Here is a 17,413-nt window from a genome sequence, read left to right on the forward strand (position 1 = left end):
ATGCGCGGCCGCCCGGTGCGCGCCGTGTCCGTGTCCGGGGCGGGCGCAGGGTAACGGCTGCCGGGGCAATGCGCGGCCGGGGCCGGCGGAGCCGCGGTCGGCCGGGGCCGGCGGGAGCGGCGGCGGCAGCGGAGGAGCAGCAGCAGCAGCCGGAGCAGGCAGTGCCGTCGGCGGCCTGCGCCTCGCCGAGGTGGTGGCGCTGGCGGTGGCGGGGCGGGGGTGCGGGGCGCAGGGGCGGGCGCTGATGGCTGTCCCCGCTGTGCCCGCAGGGTGAACCGGTTCTGCCCGCAGTGCGGGAGCGGCGTGGAGCCTGCCTTCCGCTTCTGCCCGGCCTGCGGACAGAGGCTGCCCGCGCCGCCGCCGCCGGAGGAGGACACGGAGCAGCCAGCGCCGGCCCCGCCGCAGCCCCAGCCCCAGCCCCCCGCCGCCTCCCCGAGGGCTTCCCCGCGGGCTTCCCCGAGGGCTTCCCCAGCCCGGCCCTCGGTGGCGGCGGGGCCCAGCTGCCGCTCGCCCCGCAAGGCGCGGCCCGGGCCGGTGGTGCCGCTGCCGGCCGAGACCGTCCTGACCGACCAGAGCGGCCGGCAGTGGAGGCTGCTGCGGCTCCTGGAGCAGGGCGGCTGCGGGCTGCTCTACGAAGGTGTCCGAGGGTCCCGGGCAGGGGCAGCGGGAGGGCAGGGGCTGGCCACAGGCTGCGCTACGAAGGTGCCCGGGGGTCCCGGGCAGGGGCAGCGGGAGGGCAGGGGCTGGCCACAGGCTGCGCTACGAAGGTGCCCGGGGGTCCCGGGCAGGGGCAGCGGGAGGGCAGGGGCTGGCCACAGGCTGCGCTACGAAGGTGCCCGGGGGTCCCGGGCAGGGGCAGCGGGAGGGCAGGGGCTGGCCGCGGGCTGGGGGCAGGCTGTTAGCCAGGGCTCCTCGCCGGGCCCCGCTGTCGGTGCGGGATGTCCCTAACCTGCTGTGAGCAGGCCGTGGGAGGGGGATGATGGCCTGCGGGGGTCCTGCAGGTTGCCCCCGGCCCCCACCGTGAGGAGAGCAGAGGCTGGGCTGCCGTGGGCGGTGTCATGCCGGGCGTCCGGGGCCGCGCTTCCTCTGTCTGGTTTTTGGGTGCAAAACCCTAGGAGGTGCCAGCACCGTGCAGGAGTTGCAGGTTGTTGGTGGCCTCAGCATCAGCTAAGGGTGGCCTCTGGGTTCTCAGCCTGGTTTGGGGGCCAAAAGGAAGCAGCTAAACCACCTGGGCTGCTTCCCAGCGGCTTTAGCGACTGCTGCTGTGTGCTCTGCAGCCCGGGGGGGAACTTCCCTAGGAAAGGTTTCACTCTTAGTCCCTGGTTGTGACTTGGCAGCACTGTTCAGGAGGCATTTTTCTGTCCTTTCCTAAGCTTGGCCTGGTGCTTGGCTTTGGTTTCTTGTGCTGTTACAAAACTAAGTCACAGAATGGCTTAGGTTGGAAGGGAGCTTCAAGACCATCCAGCTCCAGCCCCCTGCCACGGGCAGGGACCCCTTCCACCAGCACAGCTTGCTCAGGGCCTCATCCAGCCTGGCCTTGAGCACCTCCAGGGAGGGCACATCCACCTTCAAAGAGATGTGCTGTTGGAAAAGGAGAGCATCAATGGAGGCTGCTTTTAGAGAGGCTCCTTCTGGGTGATCAGCAGCAGGGGGCTGAGAGCAGGAGAAGGGCAACCACCCAGGGCCAAGTGATGGTGCAAAGCTGTCTGGAGAGGGAAGGAAGGCCACCTACAGCTCTGACACCTGTGCAGAGGAGAGCAGAAGGACATCCCTTCTGCTGGCATCTCTTCCAGGCCTGACAGGCTACCAAGGGAGCTGGAGAGAAGGCTCAGCAAATTAAATGGGAGGTGGCTTGGAGGTTCTGCTGCTGATTTGGTCTCTGCATGCCACCTCCCAAGCACCCCCAGCCCTGTAGCTGTGCCTGGGCACTTCTGTGGCTTAAGCAGAGCTGCACTCAGAGCATGGGCAGGGGGCAGTGCCTCTGGAGCAGGTAAGGATGATCCTGTAGTGCCCTGGGAAGAGGAGGATGCTCTAGCAGGGGCCAGGAGAAAGCAGCAGGGGATAAGTAAAAGCTGCACAAGGCTGTGTTTGTGATGCTCAGGTGCCTCAGAACAGGAGCCAGCAGGGTGCCCAGGGGGCCAAGAAGGCCGAGGGCATCCTGGCCTGCAGCAGGAAGAGTGTGGCCAGCAGGAGCAGGGAAGTCCTTGTGCCCTGTGCTCAGCACTGCTCAGGCCACCCCTTGAGCCCTGTGTCCAGCTCTAGGCTCCTCAGCTCAAGAAGGACATTGAGAGACTTGAAGGTGTCCAGAGAAGGGCAACAAAGCTGGGGAGGGGTCTGGGGCACAGCCCTGGGAGGAGAGGCTGAGGGAGCTGGGGTTGCTTAGCCTGCAGAAGAGGAGGCTCAGGGGAGACCTTCTTGCTCTCTGCAACTCCCTGCAGGGAGGTTGGAGCCAGCTGGGGGTTGGGCTCTGCTCCCAGGCTGCCAGCAGCAGAACAAGAGGACACAGTCTCAAGCTGTGCCAGGGGAGGTTTAGGCTGGTGGGGAGGAGAAAGTTCTTCCCAGCAAGAGAGATTGGCCACTGGGCTGTGCTGCCCAGGGAGGTGGTGCAGTCCCCATCCCTGGAGGTGCTTAGGAAGAGCCTGGCTGAGGCCCTTGGTGCCATGGTTGAGTTGCTCAGATGATGCTGGGGGAGAGGTTGGACTTGATGCTCTCTGAGGTCTTTTCCAACCTGGTTCATTCTGTGTTCTCTTTTCTGTGCTCCTGTAACCACATCATCTCTTCATCCTTCCACAGCACAGTCAGCATCTGGAAGCTGTCCCCAAAAGCCAAGATACCTCCTCAAACTTGTGAGTTTTGATCTGCTTGGGTAAGGAACTGTGCAGAGTGCACTGTGGCCAGGGCCTGACTCCTTTGGCTTGTGTGGCTAAGAGTCTCCCAGGGGCTCAGAGAAAGTGGTCCTAGGGGCCCCTTCTGGCTTAGGAGATGGATGTCACTCCCTGAGAGTCATGGTTTGGTTTAGGGGAACTGAGGGTGTGAAGAAAATAGTCACAAGTGGCCTTCCAGGATCTGCAGGGGGCTCCAGGAAAGCTGGGGAGGGACTTTGGAGGGTGTCAGGGAGGGATAGGACTGGGGGGGATGGAGCAGAACTAGAAGTGGGGAGCTGGAGCTTGGCTGTGAGGAAGAAGTTGTTGCCCAGGAGGGTGGTGAGAGCCTGGCACAGGCTGCCCAGGGAGGTGGTGGAAGCCTCCTGCCTGGAGGTGTTTGCAGCCAGGCTGGAGGTGGCTGTGAGCAACCTGCTGCAGTGTGAGGTGTCCCTGGCCATGGCAGGGGGTTGGGGCTGGCTGAGCCTTGAGCTCCCTTCCAGCCCTGACAGTTCTGTGAGTCTATTCAGAATGGTAGGGGCTGGAAGGGACCTGTGAAGGTCATCAGCTCCACCCCCCCTGCAGGCAGCTTCACCTGGAGCAGGTCACAGAGGAACACATCCAGGCAGGTTGTGAGTGACTCCACCACCTCCCTGGGCAGCCTGCCCCAGGGCTCCAGCACCCTTCAGTTCAAGAAGTTCCTCCTCATGTTTGATGAACTTCTGATGCTGCACTTTGTGCCCCTTACCCCTTGTCCTGTCACTGGGCACCACTGCACAGAGCCTGGCCCTGTCCTCCTCCTGCTCCTCACCCTGTAAGTGCTGGTCAGCATTGGTGAGATTCCCCTCAGCCTCTCTATTCCAGCCCCAGTCCTCTCAGTCCTTCCTCAGCAAAGAGCTGAGGAAGAGTCTTCCTCAGCTGAGTCCTTCCTCAGCAAAGAGAGGAAGTTCCAGTCCCCTCAGCACCAGAGGGATGAGAGACCCACAGAGCCTCCAGCACAGATGCTTGCCTCTGGTCTGCCAGGCTCAGTACCCTCCAGAGCTGTGCTGGGTGGTGTGAGGTGGAGGTCTTGATTCCAGAATGTCAGAGCTGCCCTTTCCCTCCCTGCTCCAGTCTGGGGGCAGTGCAGAGGTTAGACCTTGGTGGCTGTGCTGAGGCTGTGTGGGGGAGCAGCACAGAGACCCTGGCAGGTCAGAGCACATCTTTCAGACCAACTCTTGCTTACAGTTGGAGCTCTGAGGCAGCTTCCTGGCACTTGCCAGTGCCTGAGGCTCTCCAGAAGATGCTCTGCTGAAGTGGGAATGCCCCAGCTCACAGAGCAGAGACTTCTGTCTGCTGGGGCTCCTGGGCTGTGCTCCTCTGAGCTTGTTCAGCCTGGAGCAGAGGAGGCTGAGGGAGACCTCCTTGCTCTCTGCAGCTCCCTGAGAGGAGGCTGCAGCCAGCTGGGGCTTGGGCTCTGCTCCCTAGGCTCAGGGGACAGAAGGAGAGGCAATGGCCTGAAACTGTGCCAGGGGAGGGTTAGGTTGGAGAGGAGGCAAAATGTCTTTGGTGGCAGAGTGGTCAGGGCCTGGCAGAGGCTGCCCAGGGAGGTGGTGGAGTCCCCATGGCTGGAGGGGCTGCAGAGCCCTGTGGCCATGGCAGCTGGGGCCAAGGTTTGGTGGCCATGGTGGGGTTGGGTTGATGCTGCCCTGGCTGCTCTGGGAGGGCTTTTCCCACCCAAACCATGCCATGGTTGTGTAGGAAGCCAGTGCTGACTGATGGCTCTGGGAGGGACCTGGGGGTGCCCACTCTTGCAGGCACTTGAAGTGCCACCCTTCCTCTTGGCAGAGGAGAAGGAATGCAGTGCTGGTGAGGAAGGACAGCTAAGTGCCACACAACTAGAGCCACAGGTGGGAAGCTGCAACCACTTCAGCAGGCTCCCAGCTCCCTGTTTGCCCCTTTGGCATCTCCTGGCTTTTCCTTTGGCAGTTTGGTGCAGTGGCAGAGGGCTGCAGGGCTGTGGTATGGCACACAGGGGCATTGTGCCTCCTGTGTTGGCTGGCTCAGAGCAGCTCCCCAGGCAGGCTGCAGGATAAGAGAGCCTCTGGCCTGTGCTTGGGTGTGTGGTCTGCAGCCTGCTGACCTTCCAGCTCCTTTGGCCACTTGTGGGCAGGGCTTTTGGTGTCAAACCCAGCTGGAAACCAGAAGTGCTGCCTGCTCCTGTGCATGGCCCTTCATCTGGGAAGTGCAGAGGCCTGCAGCTGGGCAGGGAGAACCAACTGCAGCAGCAGAGGCTGGGAGGGGATCTGCTGGGGAGCAGCCCCAAGGAGAAGCAGCTGGCAGTGCTGGGGGGCAGCAAGGGCTGCAGGGCACAGCAATGTGCCCTGGGGGCCAAGGGGGTCCTGGGGGGCATTCAGCAGAGTGTGGCCAGCAGGGCCAGGGAGCTTCTCCTCCCCCTCTGCCCTGCCCTGCTGAGACCTCCCCTGGAAGCTTGCAGCCAGCTCTGGGCTCCCCAGCTCAGGAGGCACAGGGAGCTGCTGCAGAGAGGCCAAGGGAGGCTCCAAGGATGCTGCAGGGCCTGGAGCACTGCCTGGGGAGGAGAGGGTGAGAGCCCTGAGGCTGGAGAGGAGAAGGCTGAGAGGGATCTGATCAATGTCTATCAATAGCTGAGGGCTGGGGGTCAGGAAGGGAGGGCCAGGGCCAGGCTCTGCTCACTGTGCCCTGGGATAGGCCAAGGGGCAGTGGATGGAAACTGCAGCCCAGGAGGTTCCACCCCAACAGGAGGAGGAACTTCTGCCCTGGGAGGCTGCCAGAGGCCTGGAGCGGGCTGCCCAGAGAGGTTGTGGAGTCTCCTTGCCTGGAGCCTTCCCAGCCCTGCCTGGATGTGTTCTGTGTGCCCTGTGCTGGGCTCTCTGCTCCTGCTCTGGCAGGGGGCTTGGGCTGGAAGACCTCCTGAGGTCCCTTCCAACCTGTGAGCCTGTTAAGACCATCCAGCTCCAACCCTTGCCATGGGCAGGGACCCCTCCCACCAGCACAGCTTGCTCAGGGCCTCATCCAGCCTGGTCCTCAACACCCCCAGGCAGGAGGCAGCCACAGCCTCCCTGGGCAGCCTGTGCCAGAGTCTCCCCAGCCTCACTGCCAAGGATTCCTTCCTCCTCTCCACTCTCAGTCTCCTCTCTCCCAGCTCCAAGCCATTGGCCCTGGGCCTGGCACTCCCAGCCCTTGTCCCAAGTCCCTCCCCAGCTTTCTCATGGCCAGGGGGAGGCAGCCACTGCCCTGTCCTGTGCTGGAGCTCAGACCTTGCTTGGCTGTTAGGTGCAGCAGTCACTAACCCCCAGAGCCCTGAGCTCTCCTCAGCTCTGTTGATTTTTGGGGGGGAGTTATTTCCTAGAATCCTAGAATGGTTTGGGTTGGAAGGGAGCTCCAAAGCTCACCCAGTCCCCCCCCTGCCCTCAGCAGGGACATCCTCCACCAGCTCAGGCTGCCCACAGCCCTCTCCAGCCTCACCTTCAATAGCCCCAGGGCTGGAGCCTCAGCCACCTCCCTTGGGCACCCTGTGGCAGTGCTCCAGCAGCCTTTGAGCTGTGAGTGAAGCAGTGCTGGGGCAGCCCTGGCCTGGTTCCCCCTCCCTGAGGTGCTGCTTGTCCTTCCTCTTGCCTTCAGGGTGTCAAGGATGGCAGAATCTACAACGAGCAGAACTTCTTCCAGCGAGCTGCCAAGGCAGCCACAGGTTGGTGCAGGGGGGAGGCTGCTTGCCAGGGCAGCCAGCAGCCCTCTCTCATCTCTCCTGGGGAGGCCTTTGGGGGGCCAGGATAGAGGCAGCTGAGTCACTGCTGGGTTGGTGTCCCAGTGCTGAGAGGCTCAGCCAGGAGCCTGCTGTCCCAGGAGGCCCTCAGGACCCCTCAGTATTGGCACTTTGAAGCTTTCTTGCTCTGCCCAGCACTTTGTCTTGATCCCCCTGGTGGCTCTTCAGCCCTGCAGCCTGAGCTGCCTGGGCTCCCTCTCTCTCCTCTGCCCCTTCCATGGCTGTTTGTTAGCTGCTGTCTGAGGTTTACTCCACTGACCCCAAAACCCTGAGCTAAGGCAGAGAGGGCCTGGCTGGAGGGGTCCCTGGCACACCTGCACTTCTGGGAGGGCTGGCAGCATCTGCTCCTCCATCCCTCCCTCTCTCCCTGTTGCCCTGGCACTGCCAGCTGCCCTGCCCTGCTCTCTCTCCTCCCAGCACCTCGCTGCCGGTGCTCTGGGCATTGACACCCATCTGGTGCCAGCAGCCCTGCTCCTCAGGCTGGCATTCCTGGGGAGGCATTGCTCTGAGAGAGGCCTGCAGCTGCCCAGGGCAGAGCTGGCAAGCCTGGGGGAGCTCCTTGGCAGTGTCTGCTGCCCCCTGTCCTCCTCTCTGCCCTTGCAGTGGAGAAGTGGAAGAAGGGGCACTCGGTGCCGCTGCTGGGGATCCCCACCTGCCTTGGCTTTGGACTGCATGCAGACAGCTACAGGTGAGGTGACTGCAGAGCACACAGCTGAGCTCTCCTCTCCACAGCTGCCACCCTCCTGGGCTTTTCCTCCTCTCCTTGCTGCCTGCTCTGCCCTTGCTGCTTGTCCTCAGGGCTCCCAGCCTTGTGCCCTGCTCCTGGCTCCCTGCCCCCTGGATGGTTTGCTGCTCAGCCCTCCTGTCGCTGGGGGAAGCCTCTGCTTGTGCTGCTGCTGCCCCTCAGCCCAGGGGACAGCTGCTCCCTGCCCTCTTGGGCCTTCAGGGGCAGGCTCAGGCTGTGCATCTGCAGCTCCTCTCTCCCTTGCTCAGGAAGCTTTCTCTCCCCCAGAGTTGAGGAAACCTTTTTGTTCTGAGGTCAGCCTGGGCTTGGGGAGAGCTCTGAGCCAGGTGGATGGCCTCTGGAGTGGCTGGTGCAGGGCTGCCACCCCAGGGAGGTGCTGCCAGGTGCTGAGCCTTGCTCTCTTGCAGGTTTTTGGTGTTCTCTGACCTGGGGAGGACTCTGCAGTCTGTGCTGAGTGATGGCTTACAGCTCCTGAAGGAGAAGGCAGCTTCCCAGCTCGCAGTCAGGCTGGTAGGTGCCAGCCCCCAGCCAGGGCTTCCACAGGAGCCTTCTGGGGGTCATCCAGGCCAACCCTTCCCCCAGCACTGCCAGGTCACCTCTAAACCATGGCCCTCACCTCCACATCTCCATGGCTTTAAAACCCCTTCAGGGATGGGGACTGCCCTGGGCAGCCTGGGCCAGGCCTGGACACCCCTCCTGGGGAAGGAATTGTTCCTCTTGGCCAACCTGAACCTCCCCTGGGGCACTTTGAGGCTGTTTTGCTCTTGGCCTTTCTAAGAGGCTTTCCCACAGAAGACCTAAAACTGGCTCCTGGGTCTTTGAGAGGGGTTCCAGAGCTGATCCAGGGGGTGGCTGGGGGCTCTGAGGAGCACCTCTCAAGCCTGTTGTACACTTGAGTAGTGTCCTTGGAGGAAAACATCACCATGAAGGAATTTGGGGTCAGGAGAATGAGAGAAACCTGACACTGCAGAGCTGGAGGCCCTGGGACCTGCTGCCCTTTGTGCTGCAGGCCCTGGGAGGAGAGGCTGAGGGAGCTGGGGTTGCTTAGCCTGCAGAAGAGGAGGCTCAGGGGAGACCTTCTTGCTCTCTGCAACTCCCTGCAGGGAGGCTGGAGCCAGGTGGGGGTTGGGCTCTGCTCCCAGGCAGCCAGCACCAGAACAGGAGGACACAGTCTCAAGCTGTGGCAGGGGAGGTTCAGGCTGGAGGGGAGGAAGAAATTCTACAGAGAGAGAGAGAGAGAGATTGGCCACTGGGCTGTGCTGCACAGGGAGGTGGTGGAGTCCCCATCCCTGGAGGTGTTCAGGAAGAGCCTGGCTGAGGCCCTTGGTGCCATGGTTGAGTTGCTCAGATGGTGCTGGGGCAGAGGTTGGACTTGGTGAGCTCTGAGGTCTGTTCCAGCCTGGCTGATTCTGTGTTCTGTATCCTTCCTCCCACGGCTGTGGGCAGCTGGGGAAGGTGCAGCTCAGCTCCTGGCAGGGTGCTGGAGGAGTCTGTGTGGCTCTGATAAGCTCTCCTCCTGTGTTCCCTCCCAGCTGGACTGCCTGGAGTACATCCATGACAATGAGTACGTGCATGGGGACCTCACTGCTGACAGCATCTACCTGAACCCAGCTGACCTGGCCCAGGTGGGGAGCAGCTGGCAGTGAGGGGGGGGCTGGGGGCATGGCAGAGAGCAACACCCCAGCTGCAGCTGCTGGGCAGGGCAGCACACTGCAGGGTCAGAGAACTGATTGGGATGCAAAAACCCTCCCAGAGCCTCCAGTCCTACCAGCAACCCAACCCCACCATGGCCACCAAGGCCTGGGGGGGGTCTCCATCGAGCTGAATGCTGCACTGCCCATGGTGGAGGTGGTGCTCTGCTGCCACCTTTTAATCCTGGGGGGGTGGTAGACACCTGCTGTGCCTCAGAGAGGAGACAGAGCAAGAGCCAGGGCAAGGGCAGGCTGCAAAATCAGCCAGGGAGGGAGGGAGGGATGGATGGGTGGATGGAGGGAGGGATGGAGGGAGGGATGGGTGGATGGAGGGAGGGATGGAGGGAGGGATGGGTGGAGGGAGGGATGGGTGGAGGGAGGGAGGGATGGATGGATGGGTGGAGGGATGGATGGGTGGGTGGAAGGAGGGATGGAGGGAGGGGACAGCAGTGACTGCACTGCTGGTGTCTGGAGACCTGGAATCATAGAGTCACTGAATGGGGTTGGTCTGGCAAAGCCCTCCCAGAGCAGCCAGGCCAACCCCAACCCAACCCCTCCATGGCCACCAAACCCTGGCCCCAGCTGCCATGGCCACAGGGCTCTGCAACCCCTCCAGCCATGGGGACTCCACCACCTCCCTGGGCAGCCTCTGCCAGGCCCTGACCACTCTGGCACCAAAGACATTTTGCCTCCTCTCCAACCTAACCCTCCCCTGGCACAGTTTCAGGCCATTGCCTCTGCTTCTGTCCCCTGAGCCTAGGGAGCAGAGCCCAAGCCCCAGCTGGCTGCAGCCTCCTCTCAGGCAGCTGCAGAGAGCAAGGAGGTCTCCCTCAGCCTCCTCTGCTCCAGGCTCTCCCCCCCAGGTGCCTGGGCTGCCCCTGTGAGCAGGGCTGAGCCCAGAGGTGCCCAGCTGTGTGCTGGATGTCCCCTAGGTGACCCTGGCAGGCTACGCCTCGGCCTTCCGCTACTGCCCGGGCGGGCGGCACGTGGCCCAGCGGCAGGGCAGCAGGACCCCCCACGAGGGCACGCTGGAGTTCATCAGCTTGGACAGCCACAGGGGAGCAGGTGAGGCTCAGCTCAGAGCTCAGCTGCAGCTCTGCCTCTGGCTGCAGCTCCTTGCTCAGCAGTGTTTGCCCTTGCTGCTCCCCAGGCGTTTGCCAAGCGCCCGAGCAGCAGGCTGGGCCCAGGGCAAGCTCCTGAGGCTCGAGCAGAGCAAGGGCAGGTCCTGCACCTCCTCACTGTCAGCACAGGCTGGGGGAGGAGGGCAGAGAAAGCAGCCCTGAGGAGAAGGCCTTGGGGGTGCTGGTGGGGAGAAGCTGGCCAGGGGCAGGCAGGGTGAGATGCAGCACAGGAGGCCAAGGGCAGCCTGGGCTGCACCCAGAGCAGCATTGCCAGAGAGCCAGAGAGGAGATCCTGGCACTGTGCTCTGCTCTGGGCAGACCTCCCCTGCAGGGCTGTGTGCAGGGCTGGAGCCCTCAGCACAGGGAGGACCTGGAGCTGAGGGAGAGGCTCCAGAGGAGGCCAGGAGAATGCTCAGGGGCTTGGAGCAGCTCTGCTGTGGGGACAGGCTGAGGGGGCTGGGGGGGTTCAGCCTGGAGAGGAGAAGGCTCCAGGGAGAGCTCAGAGCAGCCTGCCAGGACCTGAAGGGAGCTACAGGAAGGCTGCAGAGGGACTGCTCCCAAAGGCCTGCAGGGACAGCCCCAGGGGCAATGGCTTCAGAGCAGAGCAGAGCAGATTGAGCTTGGATGTGAGGAACAAGTTGTGCCCCAGGAGGCTGCTGGAGCACTGCCACAGGCTGCCCAGGGAGGGGGCTGAGGCTCCAGCCCTGGTGAGGCTGGAGAGGGCTGTGGGCAGCCTGAGCTGGTGGAGGATGTCCCTGCTGAGGGCAGGGGGTTGGGCTGGAGGAGCTCTGGAGCTCCCTTCCAGCCTGGAGCATTCTGTGGTTCTAACAGCCCCAGGAGGAGCCTGGGGCCAGCTGCAGGCAAATGTGCTGCTGTGGGGAGGCTTGTTCAGGTCACTCAGGGGCTGCAGCAGGAGGTGCAGGGATGGTTCTGCTCCACCTGGAGCCTTGGCTGCTGCAGGCCTGTGGTGAATGGCCACTGGAGCTGCTTCCTGCTGCCTTAGCAGGGACCTGTGTCGAGCCAGCCTGGATCCCTGCCCCAAGCTGCTTTGCATCAGGCCCTGCTCTGACCTTGAGGCAGTGGGAGCTGGAAAGGCCTTTAACTGAGCCACTTCTTCTGCTGGCTGGGCTGTGACTGCCCTCTCCCAGTGTTCAGTCTGGCCCAGTCCTCTGCCAGAAGCTGGGAGGTGATTCCTCAGCCCTGTGAGCTGCAGCCTGCCCGGGGCCTTGGTGCCCTAGGGCACATCCTCAGAGCTGCCTGTCTCCCAGAGGGGACATCTCAGCTAGAGACTTCCAAGGCTGTGCAGAGTGCTGGAGCCCTCTGGGGGAGTGGCAGAGCCCTGGGTCTCTCCTGGGATGGCTCCCAAAGCCTTTTCTCCCCTGGCAGTGTCTCTCCTTCCCCTCAGGACCATCGCGCCGGAGTGACTTGGAATCCCTGGGCTACTGTCTCCTGAAGTGGCTCTGTGGCTCCTTGCCCTGGTCTGATGAGCTGGACAAAGTACAAACTGTGGTGGAGAAGAAGGAAAAGTAGGAGAAATCACCTTAAGTCTGGTGGGAACTGCTCAGCAGGAGGCAGTGAGGGAGGTTTTGTGCCTGAAGAGCCGTGGGCTGTGGGCAGGTCCCAGTGCAGAGGCTGAGCCTGGCCTCAGGGGGTTTGGTGCACCCCATGCCTGCTCCATCCAGGATGTGGCCAGCTGAGCTCAGCCTGCCTGAGGTGGTCTTCTGTGTCCCTTGTTGCCAGAGGCAGGCTGCTCAGTGCCTGCTGCCTTGCTGCTGGGCTGACAGCACTCTGCACTGATTGTTCCAGGTACAGGAAGGATGTGAGAGGCCTTCTCCAGCTGTGCTTCAGGCAGAGAGCCGTCCCAGGTATGGCACTGTGGCACCTGGGGAAGCAGGAGCTGCAGCTCTGGAGCCCTCAGCACAGCCAGGGAGCTGCTGGAGCAGGGCCAGAGGAGGCCACAGCAGTGCTGGGAGGCTGGAAGCCCTCTGCTGGGAGGCCAGGCTGGGAGGGTTGGGGTTGTGCAGCCTGCAGAGGAGAAGGCTCCAGGGAGACCTCCTGGTGGCCTTGCAGGGCTTCAAGGGGACAGAAGAGAGCTGGGGACAGACTGCTGAGCAGGGCCTGTTGGGGCAGGCCAAGGGGGGATGGTTTGAACTGCAAGAGGGAGACTGAGAGTGGAGAGAAGGGAGAAAGGTTTGGTGCTGAGGGTGGGGAGAGCCTGTGCCAGGCTGCCCAGAGAGCTGGGAGCTGCCCCAGGGCTGGCAGCAGTGCAGGGCAGGTTGGTTGGGGCTGGGAGCAGCCTGCTGTGGCTGCAGGGGTTGGGCTGGGTGAGCTCTGAAGGTCCCTTCCACCCCAGTCCATCATTCTGTGGCTGACTGTACCTGGAGCTGGAACCTTCTGTGTGCTGGGTGCTGCTGCAGGATGGTTTCCCAGGGGTGCTGGTGGCCCTGTGCTGCATGGGGTGCTCAGCATGGATGAGGATTCCTCCACAGCTCAGCAGGGAGGGCTGCAGCCTTGCTGGAGGGGCAGAGGTGGTGCTGGGTTAGCAGGGGCAGTGGTTGGAGCCAGAGCTCATGGCCCCAGCGCCTCTTGCAGCTCCCTCTGAGGCTGGGCTTGGCTTTGCCTCTCTGCAGCTTGGCAGGCAGCAGCAGGGGAAGGGCCTGCAGGGAGAGCAGCCTGAGGAGGCTGCCTGGGAGCCTGCTGGGCAGGGCTGGCTCTGCTGCCCCAGGCACTGATGTTCCTTTGCTTTGCAGATGCCCTGCAGGGCTACCTGCAGCAGGTCATGGCCCTGGAGTACGAGGAGAAGCCTGACTATGAGGCCCTGAGGCAGCACTTCAGGAGAGCACTGGAAAAGATGAAAGCTTCTGCCTATGACTCTCTGGATCTCAAAATGGTGCCCTGAGTAAGTGCCAGAGCCACAGGATCAGCACACAACAGCAGCAGGGCTTGGAGGGGACCTCCAGAGGTCACCCAGTCCATCCCCCTGCCAGAGCAGGGCACCCAGGAACACAGCCAGGGGGGGTTGAATGTCTCCAGAGCAGGAGACTCCACAACCCCCCTGGGCAGCCTGCTCCAGGCCCCCAGGAGCCTCACACCAGTGAAATCTCTCCTCATGCTGAGTCAAAACCTTCTGTGTCCAAGTTTGTCTCCATTGGGCCTTGTCTTGGCCCCCTCCACTTGCCACCCACCCCAGGTATTGATAGGCATTGATCAGATCCCCTCTCAGCCTTCTCTTCCCCACACTAAACAGCCCCAGGGCTCTCAGCCTCTCTCCACAGGGGGCAGAGACAGGAACACATCCAGGCAGGTTTGCAATGTGTCCACCCCAGGAGACTCCACAACCTCTCTGGGCAGCCTGCTCCAGGCCTCCAGCAGCCTCCCACCAAACAAGCTTCTCCTCCTGCTCAGCTCCAACCTCCTGCCTGACACTTGCTGCCCCTTGCCCCTCACCCTGTCACAGGACACCACTGACAAGAGCCTGGTCCCTTAGATGGAACTCTGCTCCACCCTGGTGAGACCCCACCAGGAGCTCTGGGTCCAGTTCTGGAGCCCCTGCAATAGGAAGGCTCTGGAGGGGCTGGAAGGTGTCCAGAGCAGGGCCAGGAGGAGGAGCAGAGGGCTGGAGCTGCTCTGCTGTGAGCACAGCCTGAGAGAGTTGGGGTTGTGCAGGCTGGAGAGGAGAAGGCTCCCAGGAGACCTCATTGTGGCCTTCCAGGAGCTGCAGGGGGCTGCAAGGGTGTCAGGGAGGGATAGGGGTCTGGGACACCTCTGAGGGGGGCAGGAATCAGGCCTGGCACAGGGAGCCAGCAATGGGCACTGGCAGCCCAGAAGGCCAAGGGCAGCTGAGCTGAGCCTTCTGGGCTGCCAGTGCCCATTGCCAGAGGTGGAGGGAGAGGATCCTGCCCCTCTGCTCTGGGGTGTCAGGGAGGGATAGGCCTGGGGGGGATGGAGCAGAACTAGAAGTGGGGAGCTGGAGCTTGGCTGTGAGGAAGAAGTTGTTGGCCAGGAGGGTGGTGAGAGCCTGGCACAGGCTGCCCAGGGAGGTGGTGGCAGCCTCCTGGCTGGAGGTGTTTGCAGCCAGGCTGGAGGTGGCTGTGAGCAACCTGCTGCAGTGTGAGGTGTCCCTGGCCATGGCAGGGGGTTGGGGCTGGCTGAGCCTTGAGCTCCCTCCCAGCCCTGCCAGCTCTGTGGTTCCAACTTCAGTGCTCAGTTGTTTGCAGCAGCAGCAGCAAGCCCTTGAGGTGCTGCAGGCAGGCAGGGGGTGAGGGCTGCAGTGGGGCTGTTGGGCCTAGAGGCTGCTGCAGAGCTGTGGGGGAGCCTGTGTGCCCAGCACAGGGCTGCTCAGCATCTGGCCAAGCTTGTCCCTGGAGGAGCAAAGGCTGGAGAGGGCCTGCAGGGCCCTGGGTGTGCTAACAAAGTGCAGGCTGCTGCAAGCTGCTCCTTTGGCAGTGTTCTAAGGAGAGCTGAAGCTCTGGGCTGCAGCTTTGCCTTGGCCTCAGCAAGCAGCTTGTGGGCCTGGCTTTAGCACCTCAGGGCCTGTGGCTCTGCAGGCCCAGGTGCAGATTGAGCCCTGAAGCCCCTCCAGGGCTGAGGCTTGCTGCAGACAGAGCTTGGCTGTGCTGCAGGGCTGCTGGAAGATGGAGCTGGCTGCTCCTCACCTGGGTGAGGCCACAGCTGGAGAGCTGTGCCCGGTGCTGGGCTGCCCAGGCCAGGAGGGGCAGGGAGAGACTGAGAGGGGCCAGGGCAGGTTGTGAGGATGATGAAGGGACTGGAACAGCTGTGTGAGAAGAAAAGGCTGAGAGCCCTGGGGGTGCTTAGCCTGGAGAAGGCTGGGAGGGGATGTGATCAATGTTTTATCAGCATCTGAAGGGTGGGAGGCAAGAAGGTGGTGCCCAGGGACAGGACCAGGGGCAAGGGACACAAAGTGGCAGCCAGGAGGTTCCCCCTGAGCAGGAGGAGAAGCTTGTTTGGTGGGAGGCTGCTGGAGGCCTGGAGCAGGCTGCCCAGAGAGGTTGTGGAGAGCTTCCAACCCCCTCCTAGATGTGTTCTGTGTGCCCTGCCCTGGGGGGCCCTGCTCTGGCAGTGGGCTTGGGCTGGATGATCTCTGGGGGGGGGGGGGGGGTCCCTTCCATCCCCTCCCATTCTGTGCTTCTCTTTCCTCTTGCTGGGCAGGAGTGGGACTGCTGCATGCTGCTGTTTTGTGCCTTTCAGCTCAAGAGACCTGGCACTGGAAGAGGCAGAAGCTCTGCAGCCTGAGGCCTTTCCCACAGCTGTTTTACCTCTGCCTTGGGTGCTTTTAGAAGTGTTTTGCCCTTTCCCACCCCCCCTACCTCCTTCCCTTCCCAGTTTTAATGTGACCCAGTGCTGAACGTTTGAGCAGCTGCTGGCACAGGCTTGATGTGAAGACAGCTTCTGCAGGGGGAGGCTGTGGCAGCTGCAGGCACTCCAGCAGAGCCTCCAGAGCTGAGCCTCCAGCAGGAGGGTGAAGCCTGGCCCAGGAGAACCAAATCAGGGATTTTTCTCTCTCTCTCCTTTTTAAACTAGTTGGCAGAGGCCTAGTTTTGTAATAAACTTTGTGGACAAGCAGCAGGGCTGCTGCCTCTGGCTTGCTTGCTACCTTCAAGGCCTTCCTGAAGGCTCTGTCTGGAGGTGTGGTGTGGGGCCTCTGAGCCAGCTCTTCTCCCAGGTGCACAGGGAGAGGTTGGAGGGGCCCCAGAGAAGGGCAAGGGAGCTGCTGAGGAGCAGCTGAGGGACTTGAGGCTGGTTCAGCCTGGAGGAGGCTGAGGGAGACCTCCTTGCTCTCTGCAGCTCCCTGAGAGGAGGCTGCAGCCAGCTGGGACTTGGGCTCCAGGCCCCTCAGCAGCTCTGCAGCCTGCCCTGGGCTCTCTCCAGCAGTTCTCTGTCCCTCCTGAACTGGGGAGCCCAGGACTGGACCCAGGACTCCAGATGTGGCCTCACTAGGGCAGAGTAGAGGGGCAGAACCTCCCTTGCCCTGCTGGCCACACTCTTCCTCATGCCCCCCAGGCCACCATTGGCCTTCTTGGCCATGAGAGCACATTGCTGGCTCCTGGGGAGCTTGTTGTCCCCCAGCACTCCCAGCTCCTTCTCCCTGGAGCTGCTTCCCAGCCAGGCTGCCTCGGTCACCCTGCAGGGCACAAGCTCTTGTCCCCAGGCCAGCTCCTTCCTGCCCCCAAGCCCTGCAGGGAGCTGTGCTGGATGCTGCTGAGCAGATGTGGTAGCACATAAGACCTTTAACGGGGAAGGTCGTGAGTTCAAGCCTGCAGTGGGCACTAGTGTCCTCCCTACTCTAGTCATGAGGTCTGTGGTGACAGGTTGGACTCGATGATCTTTGAGGTCTCTTCCAACCTTAGTGATACTGAATACTGAGCCCTTTGCTCTGGGCTGGTGGCTGCTCCCTGGCAGCCCAGCTGCAGCTCCACTGGTGTCTGTGGAACCAGCCCCTGAGCAGAGCACAGCCAGCAGGGAGAAGCCCCCCAGGAGACTGCTGTGGGGCCAGAGCCAGGGCTGCAGCTCACTCTGGGTGCCCTAGGAAGCCAAACTTTGGGTTGTGCCAGTGACAGGAGCAAAGTGATTGAGGTGGGAGCTGGGGGTGTTGAGGCTGGAGCAGAGGAGGCTGAGGGAGACCTCCTTGCTCTCTGCAGCTCCCTGAGAGGAGGCTGCAGCCAGCTGGGGCTTGGGCTCTGCTCCCTAGGCTCAGGGGACAGAAGGAGAGGCAATGGCCTGAAACTGTGCCAGGGGAGGGTGAGGTTGGAGAGGAGGGAAAATGTCTTTGGTGGCAGAGTGGTCAGGGCCTGGCAGAGGCTGCCCAGGGAGGTGGTGGAGTCCCCATGGCTGGAGGGGTTGCAGAGCCCTGTGGCCATGGCAGCTGGGGCCAGGGTTTGGTGGCCATGGTGGGGCTGGGTTGGGGTTGGCCTGGCTGCTCCCATGGAACAAGTGAAAGGAAGAGAGGAAACAGCTCAAGTTGCCCCAGGGGAGGTTTAGGTTGGACATGAGGAATAATTTCTGCCCTGAGAGGGTTGTGAAGGCCTGGCCCAGGCTGCCCAGGGCAGTGGTGGAGTCCCCAGCCCTGGAGGGGTTCCAGAGCTGTGTGGCTGTGGTGCTGAGGGCCATGGCTCAGTGCTGCCCTGGCAGTGCAGGGTTAAGGGCTGCACTCTGAAAGCTCTCCCAAGCACCAGGCTTCTGTGCCCGGAAGC

At 62.6% G+C, this 17,413-nt stretch overlaps 1 protein-coding gene across 1 annotated transcript; it reads left to right on the forward strand.

Moving 5' to 3' along the window:
• The first annotated feature begins 38 nt into the window (after positions 1-38).
• VRK3 (VRK serine/threonine kinase 3) lies at positions 39-15,537 on the forward strand. Its single transcript, XM_054180721.1, has 12 exons — positions 39-190; positions 270-637; positions 2,794-2,846; positions 6,504-6,570; positions 7,249-7,333; positions 7,798-7,900; positions 8,923-9,015; positions 10,014-10,146; positions 11,608-11,728; positions 12,009-12,067; positions 12,953-13,101; positions 15,411-15,537. The coding sequence occupies exons 1-11, from the start codon at positions 69-71 to the stop codon at positions 13,099-13,101; spliced, it is 1,353 nt and encodes a 450-aa protein (XP_054036696.1). The 5' UTR covers positions 39-68; the 3' UTR covers positions 15,411-15,537.
• Positions 15,538-17,413: the final 1,876 nt, after the last annotated feature.

Source organism: Dryobates pubescens, chromosome 4 (genome assembly GCF_014839835.1).
Source record: "Dryobates pubescens isolate bDryPub1 chromosome 4, bDryPub1.pri, whole genome shotgun sequence".
Lineage (NCBI taxonomy): Eukaryota > Metazoa > Chordata > Aves > Piciformes > Picidae > Dryobates > Dryobates pubescens.

Coding starts and splice junctions, on each gene's coding strand:
- VRK3 (XM_054180721.1), top strand. CDS start 69: ATGCGCGGCCGGGGCCGGCGGAGCCGCGGTCGGCCGGGGCCGGCGGGA. Junction 7,334..7,797: donor CTGCATGCAGACAGCTACAG/GTGAGGTGACTG, acceptor GCTCTCTTGCAG/GTTTTTGGTGTTCTCTGACC. Junction 12,068..12,952: donor CAGGCAGAGAGCCGTCCCAG/GTATGGCACTGT, acceptor TTTGCTTTGCAG/ATGCCCTGCAGGGCTACCTG.